Source organism: Galendromus occidentalis, unplaced genomic scaffold, assembly GCF_000255335.2.
Source record: "Galendromus occidentalis unplaced genomic scaffold, Mocc_1.1 scf7180000077453, whole genome shotgun sequence".
Classification (NCBI taxonomy): Eukaryota; Metazoa; Arthropoda; class Arachnida; order Mesostigmata; family Phytoseiidae; genus Galendromus; species Galendromus occidentalis.
In genome coordinates, this window is record NW_003805441.1 from 572,494 (window position 1) to 592,405 (window position 19,912).

The window sequence follows — 19,912 nt, forward strand, 5'->3', positions numbered from 1 at the left end:
GGTGAGGCGACCGGATACCTTTTGGCGTACATTGCTGCGAAACTCTCTATGGGTAGATCTCTGGTTTCGCTGAACAGCTCCGTTACCGGGACCAGGATGTCCAGAAGATTCCAAGATGAGACCTCTAGGTCCTTTCAGCCCTTCTTGTCTCCAGGAAAATCGCCTCTCGAATGATATCAGTCGGTGAATGGCTCTCGCGCGCCACATAGGAGCAGCGTTCCGGAAAGAAGACCGCGAGGCTCAAGAAAGGAACGCTCCCGATTCTTGCGCGAAAAGCGTCGACAAAGATCATCTGTCTTCAGCCATTGAGACGAGGCTGATCCGTCCGGTGGCCACGCTAGTCCAGGGATCTACCGTCAGCGTCGATCGATCGATTTTACGAGGTTGGAAATATAGACCCTCAACTCTAGATAATCCGCGCGGAACAGATTAGGATAGGGGTTGGATGGGGGAAGACAGACACTGCGACTCAGTAGTTGCAGGGAGCAATCTGGGTAGTGTCTGCTGAGCCGGCGTCCGCCTTTTCCCCAGATTGAGCGCTCCGTATACTGCCGAGAAGTATAAGCCACCCGAGTGAGGTAAATGTTGAACAGATGCTAAAGAATCGATTGATTCTGGGAAGAACCAAAAAGCACTCTCCCGCTCATGGTCAGTCCCGCTCGATTGAAAGCTCTCTATTTTCTCATTCTCGTCCGGCTATTCCAAGGCCTGGGATGGCACGTTCTGTTTGTTAAGCGAAAGAGGAGTCCGAGAGGGTTTGGAGACAATCATGGGAGTCCCATGATGGGACTCCGCGCTGGAGGATGGCTGAACATTCCTTGAGCTTTCAGAAATCAGCTCGAAAAGGGCATCGGCACTCCTCATTTGCCCAAGACCGCCCATATTGAAGCTTCTACAATAGCGGGCCGCGAGTTCCGCACGACGGATAATTCATGCCCCGTGTTTTCGAACTGCTTCGACAGGAGAGACTGAGGGGCGGAAGCCATACGACTTTTCACTTCCTGCAAGCTTTCTCCCATCCTGTAGGTTTCCGCGAACGCTCCCGCGATCGGTACCACTGTGGAGCCCGTGTTCACCGAACGCGCTTTTACGGGAGCCAGCATGCTACGTGAATACTTGGGGCTTTCGGCCGTCCTGGTTGTTTGCTTGGCCAAAGAGAGTCTAAAATGGGAGGATTTGTAAGTATCCTCTTCTCCATTTGAATTCTCGGAAAGGCGCTCTCCCACATGCTGAGTCTCAATCGTCATTCATCAGCTGAGAGCAAAGGGAGCTCGCTTCCAAGCCTTCACGTCCTCCCATCCTGCATATCCTTGATATGGAACTTCGACTGAGAAGCTCTCCGAACCTTGCAGGGAAGAAGATCCAAGCGACGCGGGGCCTGCGGAAGCTCCACTGCTCGGACGGAATGTCGCGATCGGTAGGTTTCTCCCCCATTTCCGGGGCGGTAACCTCAAATGGAAGACATGCAGGAACGATTAGACCCGATCCCACCTCCACAGATCTATGCCCTGTTCCTACCGCACCGAAAAACTCCAAGGTTCAATGCCGGCTCGGTAAGGGTCGGAGAATGTGCCGTGCAACATGCCTGAAAGGATTCAAAACGGCCGACGGGGAAACCGAGCAGATTATTGTCTGTTCCGAAGATGAGGGCAAATACACGCCGAGAGGAATATTTTCAGATTGTGAAGGTACGAAATCAAGTGGAAGTTTCGATCAGAATCGGACAATATGCTTCTCTCTCTCTCGAACTTGCGAGGATGAAGACTGAAATTGCGATTTTCGATCATGATATAACTCATCCACGCATCTACTCGTTCTTGAGCGCACTGCGAGAAACCATGTCAAAACGGCGGCAGGTGCATCGGAAACGACGAGTGTCTCTGCGAGGCCGCCTACCGGGGAGACTCCTGTGAATATGGTGAATCGATTTGGAACCTTCGATACCTCACTCTCAGATCCCAGATCCACGAAGTCTCTTCTGACGTTTTCTCTGGATGCTGAGTCGGAACGTCCAATCCCTTTCCAGCCGTGAGTCTTTGCGATGCCCATTTCTCGGAGTTTCTGGGCACTTGGCGCTGTGGACACAAAAAGAATGGGACCGAATGCCGGATCAGCTGTCCTCCTCCGTTCTACTTCTCTTTCGAGTCGCCGAAAATACACACCTGCAGCGTGGAGGGGGTTTGGTCTCCTCCGACGATTCCGAAGTGCATAGCCGGTTCGTATCTGGTCTGATTATGTTCACGGACGGATAATTAATTCTGCCCGAAGTTTCACCTATTCGCAGGCAGACATAATCAATCGGATATTCTCGTGTGAATTGCTGTGAGACGATCCCTCTCTCATGTTTGCAGATGATCCCGAGCTGGAATTGGTCCCTGGAGAGGTCACTCGAGATGAGATGGAGGATAAAAATCATAGGCAAAACAAAGCCGAGGCTCATGATGAATACGAAATCTACGAAACGATCAAGTACGGTTGGAATGGGTGGATGAACGGCTCCAGGATCAGTTTCCCGAAGAGATACTTCCTGGTTGCAAGATTGCGAATGGTCCGCCTTTTTCTTACCCATCGTGTACTAAAGAATTTGCATCGTCGCAGTGTCGAGAAGCCAGAGGAACAATCGAACTCAATAGTGATCGAGGCCCAGGATGCATCGAATAATATAAAGCGACGAAAGAAATGTCCCGAGGGTAGAGTTCGCGTGAAATGTGCCTCAAGCTGTCAAGCGACCTGTCAGAATCCTGGCCTAGTATGTCCGCCAGCGGACAGCGGAACTGACTGTGAGGAAGGCTGTGCCTGCGCTGAAGGCTTCGTGCAACTAGAAGATGACTGTGTCCCGATACAGGCATGCCCGTGCTACCACGAAGGCTTCGCATTCAATCACGGGCACTACATCATTCAAGACTGCAACACCTGGTAAGCACAGGGACAATCGATGACTAAATTCTTCAGTCTGAATCCGGCGAACATGCCCCTCCTCATGAAAAGGTCAAGACGAGATTCGACGATTGAGCTGCATGAGCTCATCAATTTCTGAATATCCTAGCACGTGTCATGAGGGCAGTTGGCAATGCACGAATGAGATTTGCGACAGCGAATGTTCAGTTCTGCTGAACACATTCTACAAGACTTTCGATGGCCACGCGTACTTCACCGGAATCGGTTCGTGCACCGTAGTCCTGATGCAAGTCATCGACGGCGCTCAAATCATCCAAGACAGGAGTCATTGTCCTGAAGACTCTACGAAGGTTCGTTGAGGGTATTGGTCAAATGTGGTTTGGTCGGCGAGATTTATCTACGATGACAATGATGAGTCGTGGGAGCACTCCCCAAGCACGGCTCAAAATTGATGACGCTTGAGCTTTCTAAGGTCTGCATTGGCGATCTCGTGGTGAATTTGGGCGCAAAGGCGCTTCGAGTCACGAGGGATCGCAAAGTCGTGTTCGATCACCACGAAGTATCGAATACTCCAGCCGTGTTTCTGAGTCATAAGATCCTCGTGACAAGACCGTCGAGAGAATTTGTACAGGTAATCGACGTCTTTATCCGTGAATAATTCCCTAGAAACAGAGGAAGAATGGATGAAGTCCAGAACGATTGTATCGACCACGCTCTCCTTCATCGTTCCTGAATTTTATCGTCGTGATTCCTGCCTGCAGGTCAATGTCGATGGCATAAAGATCCTGACGAATGGAAACGATCAAATTTCAATCGAAGCTTCACCTGTTTTCTTCAACCGCACTGTTGGTCTCTGCGGAACCTTCAACCACCAAAGATCGGACGATTTCACGACTCCGAATAATGACGTCACGACGTCAGCGAGCTCTTTCGCCGAACAATGGACCGTCGAGAAAGGTCAATGCCGTTTCATTGAGCCCGGGAACTGTTCGAACATCGACGACCTCGAGAAACGGAGAAAAATTTGCGAGAACCTGTTCCGAGATTCTTCGATATTCCCAAGTAAGCTCCGGAAAGCTGCAGGCAGCCGGGTAGAGCTAATGTCAGTGGGAATTCTTCCGCCTTCCTGCCCAGCCCTCAAGTCGCATGTTATTTGCGGAACTCTTTTCATCACGACGGCTTGAGTCAATGGACGCAACTCCAATCCACGCTCGTTTGCAGCTTGCCTCGACAAAATCGCTCCCGAGCTTCACTTCGCACAATGCATGGAGGCGCTCTGCACCTGTACATCTTCGATCGAGGAGTGTCTATGCCCGTTCCTGAGTCACTATTCGCGCTTGTGCTCCAACAAAGGCTCTACGACAGAGTGGACCCTCCAAGTGCCCCAATGCGGTGAGATTTCGTAGGTCATGTGGCTACAGATTTTTCACCGATGTGCTCCTCCAAGCCACCTGACCCGGGATACCCGCTGCGAAGGAACTTCCTCAGTGAGGGTGAATTTCAGCGGCTGAATGCCATCATGGAATGAGGTATCAGCATTGTTCTACTTCCTGTCGATCGAGCTGCTCTCACCGTTCATTTTTCGGTCGGAACTGCTCCGAAACCTGTGTTGAGGGTTGCGCATGCCCTGGAGGACACAGCTTATCCAGTGACTCGGTCTGCGTGCCGTTCGATGATTGTTTGTGCTACTTTGACGGCAAGGAGTATCAAAACGGGTCCAGTCACACACGGGAGGGCGAAAACTGGTTGGTATCATGCTTCAGCTCAGACCGAAGGCAAACCTGTCGGGTGCCAGCCCCGCGCTCTGGCTTATAGGACGTTTCAAATTCACCGGAATTCGATTCGAGGCACGAAGGAACTCGAGCGGCAGGACGAACATATCTACAATCATAATGACACTTAAATCGTTATTAAGAGGAGACGGCGGCGCGGCGGAGGTCTTCAGGTGGAGTCGATGAGAATACCGCGGCAAATTTCAGCTTGTGTCGGAATGGGCTCTGGGAATGCGAGACCTCTACTGAGGAGCGTGATAGCTCCGAAATCGTTCTGAAAGAATGCGGCATCAACGAAATTTTCGTTCAGTGCGTGGACCGATGTGCGCCCACCTGTGATGCCTTGATCGGAGTTCCGGACTGCGAAGATACGATATGTACCCAAGGTCCTCAATTTTTGATTCGAGTAAAATCATAGTGATCCCCGCACACAGGAAATCGAGAGGGCTCCCGTCTCACGACCGTCGACACCTAGAACTGAAGGGAATTATCCTTGAAGGTTGTCAATGTGCGGACGGTTTCATCCGCAACGAGCTGACGGGACGCTGCATCAAACGGAGGGATTGTCCCTGTTTCCATGGCGGCAAGACGTACAATGAAGGGGAGACGGTCATACGCGGATGCAACAAATGGTGAATTTCTACAGAAGTTTCGATCTAGACGATTTCGGGGCGAACGGCGGTATACCTCCCTCGACGAAAACCGCGCCGACTCCCTGGGCTCACTGAAGGGCATCTAGTGGGAATCGTTAATCGCATTCTCAATTTCTTCTCCGATGCCGCAGCACATGCTCGAGCGGCACATGGAGCTGCTCGAAGGATCCTTGTCCGGCTAGCTGCGATGTTTGGGGCAGCACTCACCTCAAGACATTCGATAATGAGCTTTTGGATTTCGAGGGGACTTGTGACTACGTCGTAGCGAGAGCCAGCAGCGATCCGGGGAGTGCCGCATGGTTTCAGATAGTGCTCCGGAACTTCAAGTGTGTAGAAGACACCGCAGAATGCCGCAAGAGCATCTTGATTCAGCATGGTAAGAGATTCGAGGAGAGACTGATAGCGCGACACGAGAGCTCACATTTCTTTTCACGTCTCCCTTCAGTTCAAATTACAGTACAAACTCGATTATATCACCTAATTCGTGTTGGTAAAATGGTGACATAATCGAGAGTGCGATATAATCGAGTTTCATAGACTTCCGTGGGAAATTGATTATATCACATCTCCGACTCGGTTATACCACCATTTTTGAGCACGAATTACGTGATATAATCGAGTTTCGAAATTTTTAGACGTGATATAATCGAGTGTGATATGATCGAGTTTGTGCTGTAGTAGAGCTTGGTGAGCATCTGTCATTCGGTTCTCCGCAGCGAATCAATCCACCGTCTTGACTGGGAAGTCCTGGTTTCCGGCGAGCTCCGAATCGCAGCTACAAGTTCAGCGGATTGGATCTCTATACACGAAAGTTTCGCTACCGAACCAAATTTCGGTTTATTGGGACGGGGATACGCGCCTCCACGTCCTCGCAGGAGTTCAATGGAGGGAGCGGGTGAGTCAACTGGCCGAAGTACTAGAAAATTGAATGAAGCTGAACTCGCCACAGGAGCAGAATCCGATCAACGGGTTCCGCGATGGTAGCTCTTGCGAATGATCTGGTCCTATCGGGTCTTGAGACAGGAATTATCGTCCTGGTCAGGTTTCTGGACTATGCGGGAACTTCAATGGCGATGACAGCGATGATCTGAGAACGTCCTCAGATGGGCCCCTGATCAAATCCGTCACCGGATTCGTCAAGAACTGGGAGCTCAATCCCCAGTGCAGGCCGCCACAGATCCTGGATATCAATTGCTTGGAAAGCACCGTGAGACCTCGAGTTAAGCTCAGATGTCAGGTCTTGCGGAGTCAGCTCTTCGAGGACTGCCATAATGAAGTCGACGTGGAGCCCTACTTCAAGAGGTGCGTCAAGGATGAATATGCATCAGCCTCCGTAGGATGAAGGTGGCCTAAAGAGCTAAGTCCGGGAATCTTCCAAGGTGTGTCGCGGATGCCTGCGCTTGCGAGGAGGACGGGGAATGTCATTGTCTATGCACCGCGATTGCTATGTATGCCCACCAATGCGCTCAATTAGGAGTACTGATCCATTGGAGAAATCAAGGACTGTGTCGTGAGTTTCCCTGCTGACGAGGTATCGCTCTCGCACAATGAATCAGCTCCATCCAGTCTACCGGTGCGGTGTTGACATTGGGCGCTTGAATGAATGTAACAATTGCAAGAGCAAAATTTGATTTTCTAGCCCTCCAATGCGACGAAGATTGCGAGAAATACACCCCATGCGTTCCCGAAGCCTGCGAAAATGCGCAAACTTGCCGAGCCGTGATAGAGCAAGGAGTGGCCCTGAACTGCGTTGAGCAGCATTGTGTTGAGGGCTGCAGCATTCCGAGCTGTAAATTAGGTAGCCGATCTTGAAGACTGATTCACCGCTCTTACGTCATGGTTCATTCCTGAGGAGCATCGATCGATGTAGACAATCTCTCCAAACATAGAAAAGAAAGCTAATCATTCGATACAGGGCCCTCGAAGGGAAATGAGCCTCTGAATCCGTTATAGGATACATCCACCCAAACGAAACGACCCATGAATGCTTGCCCGCGTCAACTTGTGTCACCGAAGTCACAGAGGGGGCATCCTGCGAAATCGACGGCGTTACTTATGCCGAGGGCCAGCGGATCCAAACAGAGGACCCCTGTATCTCTTGGTTGGTGAACTATTCTGTCGAAATCAGGATCAACGATAATTTTTTCGTAGAAATATTTTAAAGGTGCTTTGCCCGCAACCCTTGGAACATAGGGGGCATCGCGGTCTCTGACCCTCGATGTCGTGAATCGAGTTATTTCTCTCCGACAGTTTCTGCATTCGGAGAGAGAGGAAATGCATCGGGCGGCCCTGTGAAGATTCTTCCGTTTCTGAACCTATTTGTTTCGAAGGATGGTCCGGCTGGAAGAGTGAGACTTCGCCGACGTCGGCGGTGAGTCTTGAAGCTCTCGTTTGAACTCTCCGCCTACAATCGGAGCTCATCTCGGATGGCCGGACGCTGAGAATAATCTCCTCTTCCAGTTCGGCTACGACATGGAATATCTCGCACATCATCGATGTCCATCGAGCTTGATTGAAGCAGTCGAGTGCCGTCGCTTACACGATCATATTGCGTGGAACGATAGCGTCGTGGGCGTTATCTGTGATACTCAGAGGGGACTCGAGTGCACGCCTGAAAATCGCGAACCTTGCGCCGATTGGGAGATGCGCGTAAAGTGCTCTTGTGAGCGAATTTCTCTCAGCTGATTCCGATTTTCTGCGAGAGATGAGTCAGTGGGAGAGAAATGGCGTCATTACGTAGATTCGCTCTTCCTGTAGGTCCAGAGAAGAGAGATGGAATACTTGCCCCGACACCCCCGCCAGAACATGATGGTGAGCTCGTCATGGAGAACATGCCCCTTGTACTCTCGCAGCTGTCGGAAGTTTTCCCCTCAAGTATATTCGATGTAGATTCCTGAAGTCGCCACGATGTCAGAAAAGCTTCTTCTCCGTAGAGGAACAAAGCTGTCCACCAGGGCAGCAATGGTCTTCTTGTGCCGTGAATTGTGCCCAAACCTGTCACAAATTCCGGCGCGATCTGATGCTCCGAGGGCAATGCGTCGATCGAGAATGTGTACCCGGCTGCGTAAACCATCATTGCCGAGCTGATCAAGTCTATTCAAGTTACGGGCAGTGTGTTCAAATCAACGAATGTCCATGCGTCCGCACCACCGGAGAGATCGTAGCCGTGAGTGCCTGAACCCTGAGGCCCGTTAGCAGCAGAAATTATGAGGACGCGGATGCGGAGTTCTATGGATGAGCCTCACTATCCGATTCCAGCCTGGAGCGGTCTTCCTCAGCGACGATTGCACGGAATGTCAGTGCCTGAACAACGATCTCCTGTGCCAGCGTTTGAGCGGGTGTGATCAAGAGGCTGAGAGCTCGGAGACCGAGATAAGCAGAGGTGAGTCGCGACCTGGTTTCACGCTCGGCACGGCACGCCCTGCCTCACTCGGTGACAGAGTTGTAGGTCCGCTTCGATTCCGAGATGTGGGCAATGAAAAGCCTCCATAGGTGCGTCTAGGGTCTAGGGGATGGGACTTGGAGTCAGGAAGGCTCCCGAGGATTGCTGAGGGCGCGAGAAATTCACGCGATGCCGTGGAATCGCAGACGGGGAATGCAGGAGCAATAGACAGCCGCCAGGATTCGAATTTTTCACGCGGCGGATCACATACGGAATCAGCGATTCGAATTGAAGAGCTGAACAAAGATATGGATCCTCTCGATGCAGGGAATCGAAAACCGGCGCTACGAGCAGATGATTTAACTCTCAAACGTTTTCTTTTCAGACGATTCACTTCAAGGTTGTTGGACTCGATGGATCAGTTCACACAACGCTGCAGCCGCCGGAGATTTCGAGAACACCCGAGAGCTCATAGGAATGAATCTAGTTTGCCAAGAACCGAAGGCGATTCAGTGCCAAACGAAAGAGAGCCAAAGGTCTCCAGGGGGTGAGTTTTCCTTGTTTTGCCGTGATGGCCGGATCCAGTCCAGAGCTAGAACTTCATCACGACGGGCGATGGGCGCCGACTACCGAAAGATCCCCGGCAGCTCCATATGGGCCCCCCGTTCCATTTTCCAGGCATCGCTTGGACGGCCACGGGACAGAATGTCACATGCGATCTCGATCACGGCCTCTCCTGTTTCAACACGGCAAATCCCCGAGACGGTTGCTTCGAATATGAAGTGAGATTCTACTGCCCGTGCGATCACGAAAATCAAGCTACGCGAAGGATCGTTGATCCGGCTAACAGCACTACGACCACCATCGACTTCATTTGCCCGGAACCGAACGGTCTCTTCCCCGATCCATTGCATTGTGATCACTTCTATCATTGCTCCAACAATTTCCCCTTCCACAAAGCTTGTCCCGCGGGGACGGTTTTCAATACTGCGCTGAAAATTTGTGACCATCCTTGGAACGTGGATTGCAAACGAGGTGAGATCGTCTCGGACAGTGTGCTGCAAAGTTTTGGAGGACTAAATCATTCTAAGGATACCTTTCGAGAAAACTCCACTCTCTACACAGCCCGCGGAATTATCCTATTCTTTTGAATCAATGTTATTCTTTTCCGAAGAAATCGCTGCGACAACGTTCACTTGCCCCAGTCCGATGGGTTTCTTCCCCGATGTCCACAACTGCAACTTCTTCTATCATTGCGTGCAGAACATTGCCTATCATAAATTGTGTCCCGCCGGTCTATCGTTCAATTCTCAATTGAGGAGCTGTGGATACTCTTCAACCTGTCGCTCAAGCGAAGCCGATTCCATCATTTTCCCGGGTAGGTGCGACGTCCTCGATCGGGGACTTCTCTCGATCTTTCATCGCATCAAGGACTTGCTCCATTCTCAAATCTATAGTTTGGCCGATTCCAGTTCCTGAACCTCCCCCATCACCCGTGTACGTCGTGACAGAAGAATCGCACGGTATCATTGCGCCGATTATCACATTCGCCTGTCCTGAGGCTTTGCCTGGATCAGGAGAATCTTGCGGCCAGTGTATCAAGGGCTTATTCTGCGATGGTTATGGGAATTGCGTCCCGCTGCAGAGCTGTCCTTGCGTCAGAGATGGTAAGCCATTCCCGGTCGGAGGGCGCATCGAGTCGACTACTTGCCAGGAGTGCATGTGCCAACTGGGTGGGCATTCCGTTTGCACACCAATCATCTGCCCCATCTGTCCCGTGAGTATCGGAGCTCTTCATGGAGCAGCCGTGAGAACTCATCGGTCCTCGGAGGCTATCATGTATCATGACTAGTGGGTACAGATTTTTATTACGGCGGTACTGCAGCCTGGGACTTCGATATTCCATACCGGAACTATTTCAGAACGGTATCCTCGCCACCTTGGACAACACATGCCGATGTCAATGCGAAGAGCATCGAATCATCGTGGACTGCCCGAAAAAATGCAGCAACGGACAGTGCCTCGATTCGTCCCGTTGGTGCGATGGGATCGTCGATTGCGACAACGACGAGACAGAATGCTCTCAGCAAGCCGGTGCGGTATTGCTCACGGCCATAATTGGGAATCCGATACCCAAGGCAGGCTGAGTGATCGGCATCAAATAATTCCATTCTCATTCTATCCGTAGAGCTTAAGCCCGCGCCCTTTCCTTCATATGACTTGATCCACGGTGAGTCGATACAAACTCCTTGTTCCTACATAATATGAACCTGAGTCCCAAAAACTTGACTACAACTGATGAAACGGAGGAAACAGCAACATGATGAGGATCCTAGTGATTTTCCTCTGTAAAGTTTCGTTCTTCGATTCAGGTCCTGCGACATGCGAACTCATCGGCAATCATTTGAGGACGTTCGATGGTTCTGACCTCGCATATGACTATTGCCGAAACGTACTGGCCGTTGATCAAGCGGAGCAACTCTTCAGAGTCATAGGTGATCGGCCCAGAATACGTTAATCCCACCCCGATTAGGGTCGAATGATGTATTGAAACTTTCTCCATGGACGACGGCGGAATTTATCTCTAATCGATCCTTGTCAACAGTGAGTCGAGAGTGCTCATCTTCGTCGAGCTGCGAGCCTGTGGTGATCTTCGAGAGTGCGAACCAACAAATTCAGGTTGACTTGAATTCTCACCATGTTACCGTAAATCAGTCGAGCTTCACTCCGGCCCAACTGGCTACAGCTAACCTTGGCGATGTCACGGTGACGGCAGTCGGTGATGTCTTGGAAATCGCTCACCGGGACCAAATTGTCAAGCTGGTCATCTCGAAGGGCTCCCTACGGCTCACAGTCGACGGAAGACTGAAAGATCGATTGATGGGCTTATGCGGACTCTTCAATCACAACCCGAAAGACGACTTCACCAATACGGCCGGCATGATTGTGGATAATGTGAAGCAGTTCGGAGACAGCTGGGCGCTCCCTTTGAGCCCTGGAGCCATCTGTGTGTCTCACACCTGCCCACCCGAAACAACCATGGGGGCGATGGACATCTGCGGGAGACTCAGGTCTGTGTGGGTCTCATGATATCCGTTTTTCCTCCCGTGAAGTCGCTTGAGAGTCTCAGAATGAGACTCCCGAATGCTCCGTAATTTCGGGATATATCTCGAACGACTGTCGGATCTTTGAAATTCATCTAGATACGCACTCCCGCTCGCCTTCTCAAGGTCGATAGAAGGGTTCGAGAATCGCGACCCTGCTCAGCACTTAGGCATCCCCTCTGCTTGTCCGTCTGTAGCTCGAAATAATTCTTCCACGATCGGCATTCTAGCGCTGCCCCGCTGTCCGCCTGTACTGGAATCGAGGACTCCTTCCGAAATTGTCTGGCATACACTTGTCAATGTCTCCGCACAAACAATACTGCCGAAAGCTGTTTGTGCGATGCTGTTGCCGCCTTCCAGAAGTCATGTCTCGACAAGCACGGGAACCAGATCCTCACCAAGATGACCGGCTGGCGCCAGCAGTATTCGTGTGGTGAGCGTGATATATTTCGATTTTTTCGAAATATAATTATATATAATATTTTTTATTATATTCCGACGCAGAACTTCCTCCCCAAGTGAGATCAACTGTCGCCCGGTGGGTAGCGAGCTCTCGTGGAAAACCCGCGTGTCTAACAAGATGATTGGCACTTTTTCAGTGCCGAAATGCCCACCCGATCAGTTATACCAGGAGTGTGGTCCGTCCTGCCTTGTAACTTGCCAGAACTTTTTCGACGCGGGACAGTCGAGCTGTGTCTCTGACTCCCGTTCTTGCATCCAAGGCTGCTTCTGCCATCCGGGTCTCGTCTTGGACTATACGACCAATTCTTGCATCGAGCCCGAGAGCTGCGCCGATAGTACGTGACTCTCATGATCTGCGCTCAGATTCCGGCAGCGAAGTATCCGCATCGATCTCGCGCTCAGCCTCATACCCACTCACAGAATATTTACCATTCGCAGAGGTTTGCTTTGGTTTTGGCGACCCCCAGGTGAAAACGTTCGATGGATACAGCTTTTCGCTCGACAAATCCGGGGCGTTCAACATAGCGACAGACAGGGATGGTTTATTCACTGTTCGAGGCTTGAATGCTCCTTGCGCTGAGGGACTCTCCTGTGTCATCGGCTTGGAAGTTGAGCATAACGGTCATTTCGTCAAAGTTCAGAGAAATCAACCGGTGAGCACGAGTGACGTCAATTTCGCGCTCGAGCAGGTTTTCGAATTCATTAAATCGAGACGGTCGATCAGGACGGGATCGGAAAATATCCTGTAGGATTATGTATGTATTATCGGCATCCGTTGAGAGTTTCGCCCCCAGCGAATACTTGGAGTACGTTTTTCGCAGGTCCTGATCGACGGAGACTCGTATCCTGAAGACGCATTGCCATGGTCGGCACCGCATGCCGCATTCTCCGTATTTTCATTGCAATCGGGCTCCAAGGGTACAACGGTGGTCTCCTTGAGTCGTCTCGGTGTTCAAATACACTACAGCAATGAGAATGCGGCTTTCTCCGTGCATGTGCCTTCGAAGAAATTCTTCGACAAAATGGAGGGGCTCTGCGGTGAGTTTGACATTTGGCTGACGACCGAGGAGCTCGCCATGAATTTCACTTGTGATCGAGATGGATAAGCAATCCATTCCCTCGAATCAATGTCAGTCTGTCCGCACAGGTAACTGCAACAACGATCCAGATGACGACCTCATAATGAAAGACGGCGAGACTACGAACGATATCTACACCTTCATTTGTAGCTGGGGTCGCTTTGAAACGGAGCAGAATCGACGAGAGTGCGTGATGGACTTCGGTCGGGAGGAACTCATACCCCCGGGTCCGATCATTGAAGCCTGTGAACAGGTTTTCGAAAATTCCTCGAGCTTCGCCGGATGTCACGCATTAGTCGATCACAAACCTTATTCAGAACAGTGTGCGAGAGAAACTACAGCGATGACGTCTCGGGGAGAAGCCCACAGAACAGCCATTTGTAATTCAGCGCTCGAATACGCCCGACGATGTTGCGAGCACGGAGTCTCTCTCCACTGGTGGACGGATTTAGAATGCGGTTCGTTTCTTTCCTAGGTCCCGCCCATTCCGAACCAAACGAGGGGCTTAGTTGGATCAACCCCCCCCCACCTTCGATGTCAAGAATAAGCTTTTTTTTCTTCTCCTAGACACGACTTGCCCAGGCGACCTCGTGTACGCGTCTTGCACTGACGCTTGTCCGCAGACGTGCGCGGAAACGCTACCCGACGACGAATGCCGGAAGGTCCGCATTCACGGCTGTGTTTGCCCTCCAGACCACGTCAGAGACGGGAACGTATGCACTCCGAAATCCCAGATCTGCAGTGAGTTCTTCGGAAATCGACGATCCAGCTCGAAACGCCTGTCTACGTTTAGCTTCATTTATTTTCTCCCTGAGCTAGTTCTTGCTCACTTCTTCTTCACTCCATTGATTACCACCTCGGCTCATCCTGTGCAAGAGCAATCCTACCGAAAGTGATCCTTCAAGAGAAGATGAATGTTATTCTCATTTATCGCGGAACATACATATACTATGAGGATCATTGAGTTCGACAGAAAAAAATCTTATTTCCCATGCAGCAACGCCGATGGAAAACTGCAAAGTCGTTGAAGTTCCGAACTCCGCGCAAATTTTCGAACATCAGGACCCAACGCACGGCCTGTGCACCAATCCCGACCCGATTCAGAATGCGACATTGTGCTCTGGAGCGTGCGCTTCAACGTCTTCGTTCAGGCACGAGAATGACATCGATAGCAGTTGCGGATGCTGTGTTCCTTCTAAATGGTTGCCAATTCTGGTTCCATTGCGCTGCACTGACGGTGAAATGATTTCGAGGTGAGATATCGAATTTCATCTGATCGAACTGCCTCTACGCGAACTACGCGAAAAAAAAGTTCATGGAGATCCGATTCGCGCCCTGAAAGATCCGGTTGCTGGAAACTCGCTGAGCGGATTCATTTCGATTGAGCAGGGAATTTCGTCAGCCCCTACACTGCAAATGTGAGCCCTGTGGAGCCTTGGATGCCAGGAGAAAGGGTGACCGCGCGCTGCTCTCGGAGGGCTCTGATTCAAAGGTAGAACCCATCTGAGGGCTAAGGGATTGAATATGCCTCCTGGCATCTCAACCCAGATAAAAATTATTGTTGGGATCATGGAGTGACCCATAGAGATGCATAGCCCTCTCCCTTGAGAGTGGAGAGACAAATTCCCTTTTTCTCCGAAATAAAGATAGTCTATGTTCTCACCTCGAGCGCGCGTGATCTACCAGTTAAGAAGTTATAACAGTGGCGACGAAGATTTCAAACGAACTCACGAAACCTAGTGCCGAGTGCCCGCCAGAAGAGGATTATTCAGCGAAGCACAGGATTGTGACTCGTCAAAGCTCATCACCCGAGAAAGAAAATGGCATTCAGCGCCGAGCAAGTTCAACTGATCGTGTCCGCAGCCGTAACGGAAGCCTTGAAAAACTTTCCTCGAGAACGGACCTCAACTTCGGCCCACACCATCATGGAGCACATCAACAGCCGAATCCCGAAGTTCACTTTCAAATCCGACGAAGGACACACCTTCGAAAAATGTCTATTCAAGCGCCGCATAAAATCGCTTCGCATCAAGCGTTCCGGTCGTCCCATGAAAGAACTAATGGGTCTGATCAACGAAGCAGCCGAAGAAGCAGAGTGGGGGGATATAACCCTCGACAAAATGAAGCAATACATCCTCATGTTATCGCTCATGAACCCCGAAGACAACGATATTCGTGCCCGGGCAGCGAGACTTATGGAAGAGAACGAGGACGAATATAGCTTTCCAGAAATCATCGACGATGTGGAACATTTCGAACAACTCAAGAAGGATCTCAACCCGACGGCTAAAAGCCGCTTCGAGATCAACAAAATCCAAAAAAAATCACCGAGAGAAAACGCTCCACCGAAAGACGAGCAACAACCCTCCACGAGCAATAATTACAAGAAACCGTGCTACAGGTGTGCCAAAACGAACCATCATCACCGAGATTGTCGACACAAGAACACAACTTGTTCGATCTGTTCGAAAGTGGGCCACCTTCCTCGAGCCTGTTTTTCAAATCGATCTACGGATTTCACGCCTGATCGAAATGTTCGACAGATCCGGTTACAACCCAATAACGTCAGACGGTTCACAAAGCAGGTCACCATTAGCGGTCGGACGTTCAGCTTGACTCTAGATACAGGCGCGGAAGTCTCACTTATCTCTCGCCGAATCTGGTCTCAACTCAACAAACCAGCGCTACGCTCACCTACAGTTAGCCTGACGTTGGCCGACGGAAACCCCCTAAGAGTCATCGGAACGTTTCGCTGCGCCGTTCGCATGAACAGTCTCGAATTTCACACCGACTGTCATGTAACAGAAAACTGTGAATTACTCGGGCTAGACTGGATCCAAAGGGACCCAGAGTTGAAAAAGTTTCTCCAAGATCAGTCCAGGAACCCTCCCGCGAGGTCGATTCAATCTGTAATGGGATCCATCGACATCAAGGAAGAAGAAATCCAAAAGAATCTCAAGCGGAAGTTTCCTGAAGTCTTCACCGAAAGCCTAGGGAAATGCACAACATTCGAAGCGACTTTCAAGGTCAAAGAAAACTCCGCACCGAGCTTCAAGAAAGCACGTCCCGTAGCATATGCTCTACTTCCGAAGATTGTCGATGAAATCGAGCGACTCGTGAGCGAGGACGTTCTCGAGCCGACAGCCCATTCCAAGTATGCCGCACCGGTGGTCATCGTCCAAAAGAAAGACGGAACGATCCGGCTCTGCGCCGATTACTCCACGGGATTGAATAACTCAATCGAAGACGACGCTTATCCCCTTCCCACGGCCGAAAGTATCTTCGCGAAACTCAACGGCGGGAGATATTTTTCCCAGCTGGATCTCGCAGAGGCTTACCTGCAGATACCAGTAGAGAGTCAATCGCAAGAACTCCTTACCATCAACACGGCGAAGGGATTGTTCAAAATGAAACGATTAGCTTACGGGGTAAAGACTGCGCCAAGCTTGTTCCAGCGTCTCATGGACACTATCACCAATGATCTACCAGGTACAACCGCGTACCTCGATGACATACTGGTAACCAGCTCGACAATCGAAGAACACGAGGGAAGACTAGCGAAGGTGTTTCAACGTCTCCAAGAGAACGGACTGAGAATCCGCGAAGAAAAATGCTCATTCCTCCGGACGGAAGTGAAATTCCTAGGTTTCATTCTCAGCGGCGAAGGCCGAAAACCAGATCCCGACAAAACGAAGGCGATCGTGGAGATGCCCTCACCGAGAAACATCTCCGAACTCCGCGCAGCGCTGGGCATGATTACCTTCTACAGTCAATTTATCCCGGACATGAAAACTCTGAAAGAACCAATGAACAACTTGCTCAAAAAAGATGCAGGGTTCGAATGGACACACGCATGCGAAAGAAGTTTCCAAAAGATGAAGCAATGCCTCCAATCGGACCTTCTGCTAACACATTATGATCCGAATCTACCAATCATCATAAGTGCTGACGCGAGCCAGAGTGGAATTGGCTGTGTATTATTGCATGAAATGCCTAATCAAACTCAGAAGGCTATTATGCACGCATCGCGCTCCCTTTCCGATACTGAACGCAAATACAGCCAGATCGAAAAGGAGGCACTCGCGCTCGTTTATGCTGTCAAGAAGTTCCACAAATTCATCTTCGGTCGAAAATTCATCCTCAACACCGACCATAAGCCATTACTCTCGATATTCGGCTCAAAAAACGGTATCTCAGCCCACTCGGCGAACAGACTACAACGATGGGCCGTGATTCTCCTGGATTACCAATTTGAAATCCGGTACAAGAAAACGACAGACTTCGGCGAAGCCGACGCCTTGTCCCGCCTCATCGTAGAACAACAGAGTCACCTCGACGGCAACAACGAGCTGCCCGACAAAGTCATAGCGAGCATCGAATTAGACGATGAAAACTCCCTCGACGAAAACATTGCGGCTCTACCTGTAACCAGAGACGAAATTCGAAGAGGGACCTTGTCCGATAGAATCCTCTCTCGAGCCAAAAAGTTCATCGACAGCCAGTGGCCAAAAATCTCTCGCGAAGACGCCCTCTTCGCCTTGTACTCGAGACGGAGTGAATTGAGCATCTCCGGGGGCATCATCTTGTTCAGAAACCGAGTCGTTATCCCGGCCGACCTCCAGAAGGAAGTGCTAACCACTCTGCACAACGGGCACCCTGGAGAGACGAGAATGAAAGCACTTGCGAGATCATACGTGTACTGGCCACAAATTGACGACCAAATCAAGGAGTTTGTCAGATCCTGCGATGACTGTCAGCTGGCCAGTAAGAACCCGGTAAAGATCCCATTATCGCCATGGGAAAAGCCAGAGGGACCCTGGAAGCGAATCCACGCGGACTTTGCCGGGCCAATGAAAAACGTGCATTATCTCATCATCGTTGACTCGTTCTCCAATTGGCCGGAAATCATCCCAATGAAGAAAATCACCACAGCAAATACGATCGAGGCATTTGAAAGCTTATTTACCCAATATGGTGTTCCTGAAGAAATCGTCACCGATCACGGAACCCAGTTCACAGCTCACGACTTCAAAGAATTTTGCCGTAGAAACGACATAAAGAAATCTTTCTCGGCCGTCAACTTCCCGCAAAGCAACGGGAGAGCAGAAAGGATGGTAGATACATTCAAAAGAGCTTTGTCAAAAATGCAACGAGAAGGCACCACCTCCGCAAACATCCAGAAATTCCTGAGGTCATATCGAACGATTCCATCGCGAGCCTTAGACGGAAAAACGCCTGCAGAAATGTTCACGGGGAGAAAGTTCCGAACCGAACTCGACATGCTGCTCCCACAAGCTGAAAAAACCAATGCCATTGCTTCAATACAAACTTCCAGGTATGAAGCTCGAATGAAAAAGAACTTCGATAGACATCACGGAGTTAGAGAGAAGAGCTTCGAGACAAACGACCCGGTGTATGTCCGGATGGAACGACACAACAAACAATATTGGGCCCACGGTAATGTGGAGCGGCGCAACAATGTCATGTATGATGTTGAAGTTGAAAACCGAACAACATTGCGACACGCGAACCAATTAAGACGGCGGCACACTCCAAACCAACACCGCCAAGGAGATGTCTACGACGGTCTCATGCTGGCTTTCGAAATGCCCCTACCCAAACGGAGAACGACAACCCGAGGGAGGGAGGAGACCCAAGTGGAGAAGCAGATGTTCCAGACCCCAGAGCCGATAACACCGATCATTTGTAAGATGGAAACCCTGTGCAAGAAGATTAAGGCGATGGACGGCCAAGCCGTGACCGGAGACGAACGAGATGCGCTCATGGAGTCGATCCGAGCCCTTGAAGAACAAGTAGGAGAAGCTGACCCTGAAATTCGAGCACTCTTACAAGAGACCCAACGGGTCATGAAGGAAACAGACATGAAGGCTGACGACGTTTCACAACTTCTAGAAAACTTGTCGATCCAGGAAGCACCATCTCAACCAACATCCTCCCGGTATAGCGCACATCAACAAGCAAATACCGCGCAGCAGAGCCTGGCAGACGAGATCGCGGAAGCGGTAAGGTCGGCTCGCCCATCGGTGGAAGATGTGGCCACAACCACCGCTGAACGCCCCGCGACAACCAAAACCCGAGGACCGGAAGCTTCAGTTGAAATCCCATCGACCTCGGCCAGGAGGGAACTTTTCAGAAGTGGGGCCACGAGCGATAGTGAAGAAGACCCGTCACCACTAGAACGGTCTATTTTCGATAATCAAGAGCCGATAGCGTTCAAGTCACCAGAAGAAAACCGAATCGCGCTCCCAACGCGGAACAGGAAGCGAACTTCCTTTCTCGACGTAACTCACACCAAATCCCCCCGCTACAAATCTCGCAAGAAATACTGAAATTACCATTTCCAAGTTACCACCAATAATTATTATCTTCTCTTTCTTTTGTCGGGAAGGTGTTGGGATCATGGAGTGACCCATAGAGATGCATAGCCCTCTCCCTTGAGAGTGGAGAGACAAATTCCCCTTTTTCTCCGAAATAAATACAGTCTATGTTCTCACCTCGAGCGCGCGTGATCTACTAGTTAAGAAGTTATAACAGAAAGGAA

General features: G+C 50.6%; 2 protein-coding genes across 2 annotated transcripts; both read left to right on the forward strand.

Annotated features, from left to right (window-relative positions):
• Positions 1-1,101: 1,101 nt before the first annotated feature.
• On the forward strand, positions 1,102-14,857 carry LOC108864333 (SCO-spondin-like). The gene is made up of 40 exons (XM_029111631.1): positions 1,102-1,178; positions 1,353-1,417; positions 1,500-1,688; positions 1,823-1,918; positions 2,027-2,215; positions 2,352-2,469; positions 2,599-2,916; positions 3,047-3,248; positions 3,371-3,529; positions 3,660-3,960; positions 4,120-4,290; positions 4,403-4,643; positions 4,878-5,056; positions 5,170-5,302; positions 5,455-5,699; positions 6,040-6,218; positions 6,366-6,625; positions 6,703-6,833; positions 6,963-7,121; positions 7,277-7,424; positions 7,574-7,694; positions 7,784-7,989; positions 8,255-8,489; positions 8,582-8,705; positions 9,091-9,252; positions 9,384-9,758; positions 9,880-10,083; positions 10,178-10,482; positions 10,628-10,799; positions 10,894-10,935; positions 11,078-11,200; positions 11,311-11,776; positions 12,040-12,242; positions 12,409-12,606; positions 12,710-12,924; positions 13,093-13,309; positions 13,419-13,808; positions 13,918-14,091; positions 14,348-14,603; positions 14,740-14,857. Exons 1-40 carry the CDS (start codon positions 1,102-1,104, stop codon positions 14,855-14,857), a joined length of 7,866 nt encoding a protein of 2,621 aa, XP_028967464.1.
• A 1,157-nt stretch (positions 14,858-16,014) lies between these two features.
• LOC100908981 (uncharacterized protein K02A2.6-like) lies at positions 16,015-19,700 on the forward strand. The gene has a single exon (XM_003743964.2). The coding sequence runs from the start codon at positions 16,116-16,118 to the stop codon at positions 19,698-19,700; it is 3,585 nt and encodes a 1,194-aa protein (XP_003744012.2). The 5' UTR covers positions 16,015-16,115.
• The last annotated feature ends 212 nt before the right edge of the window (positions 19,701-19,912 follow it).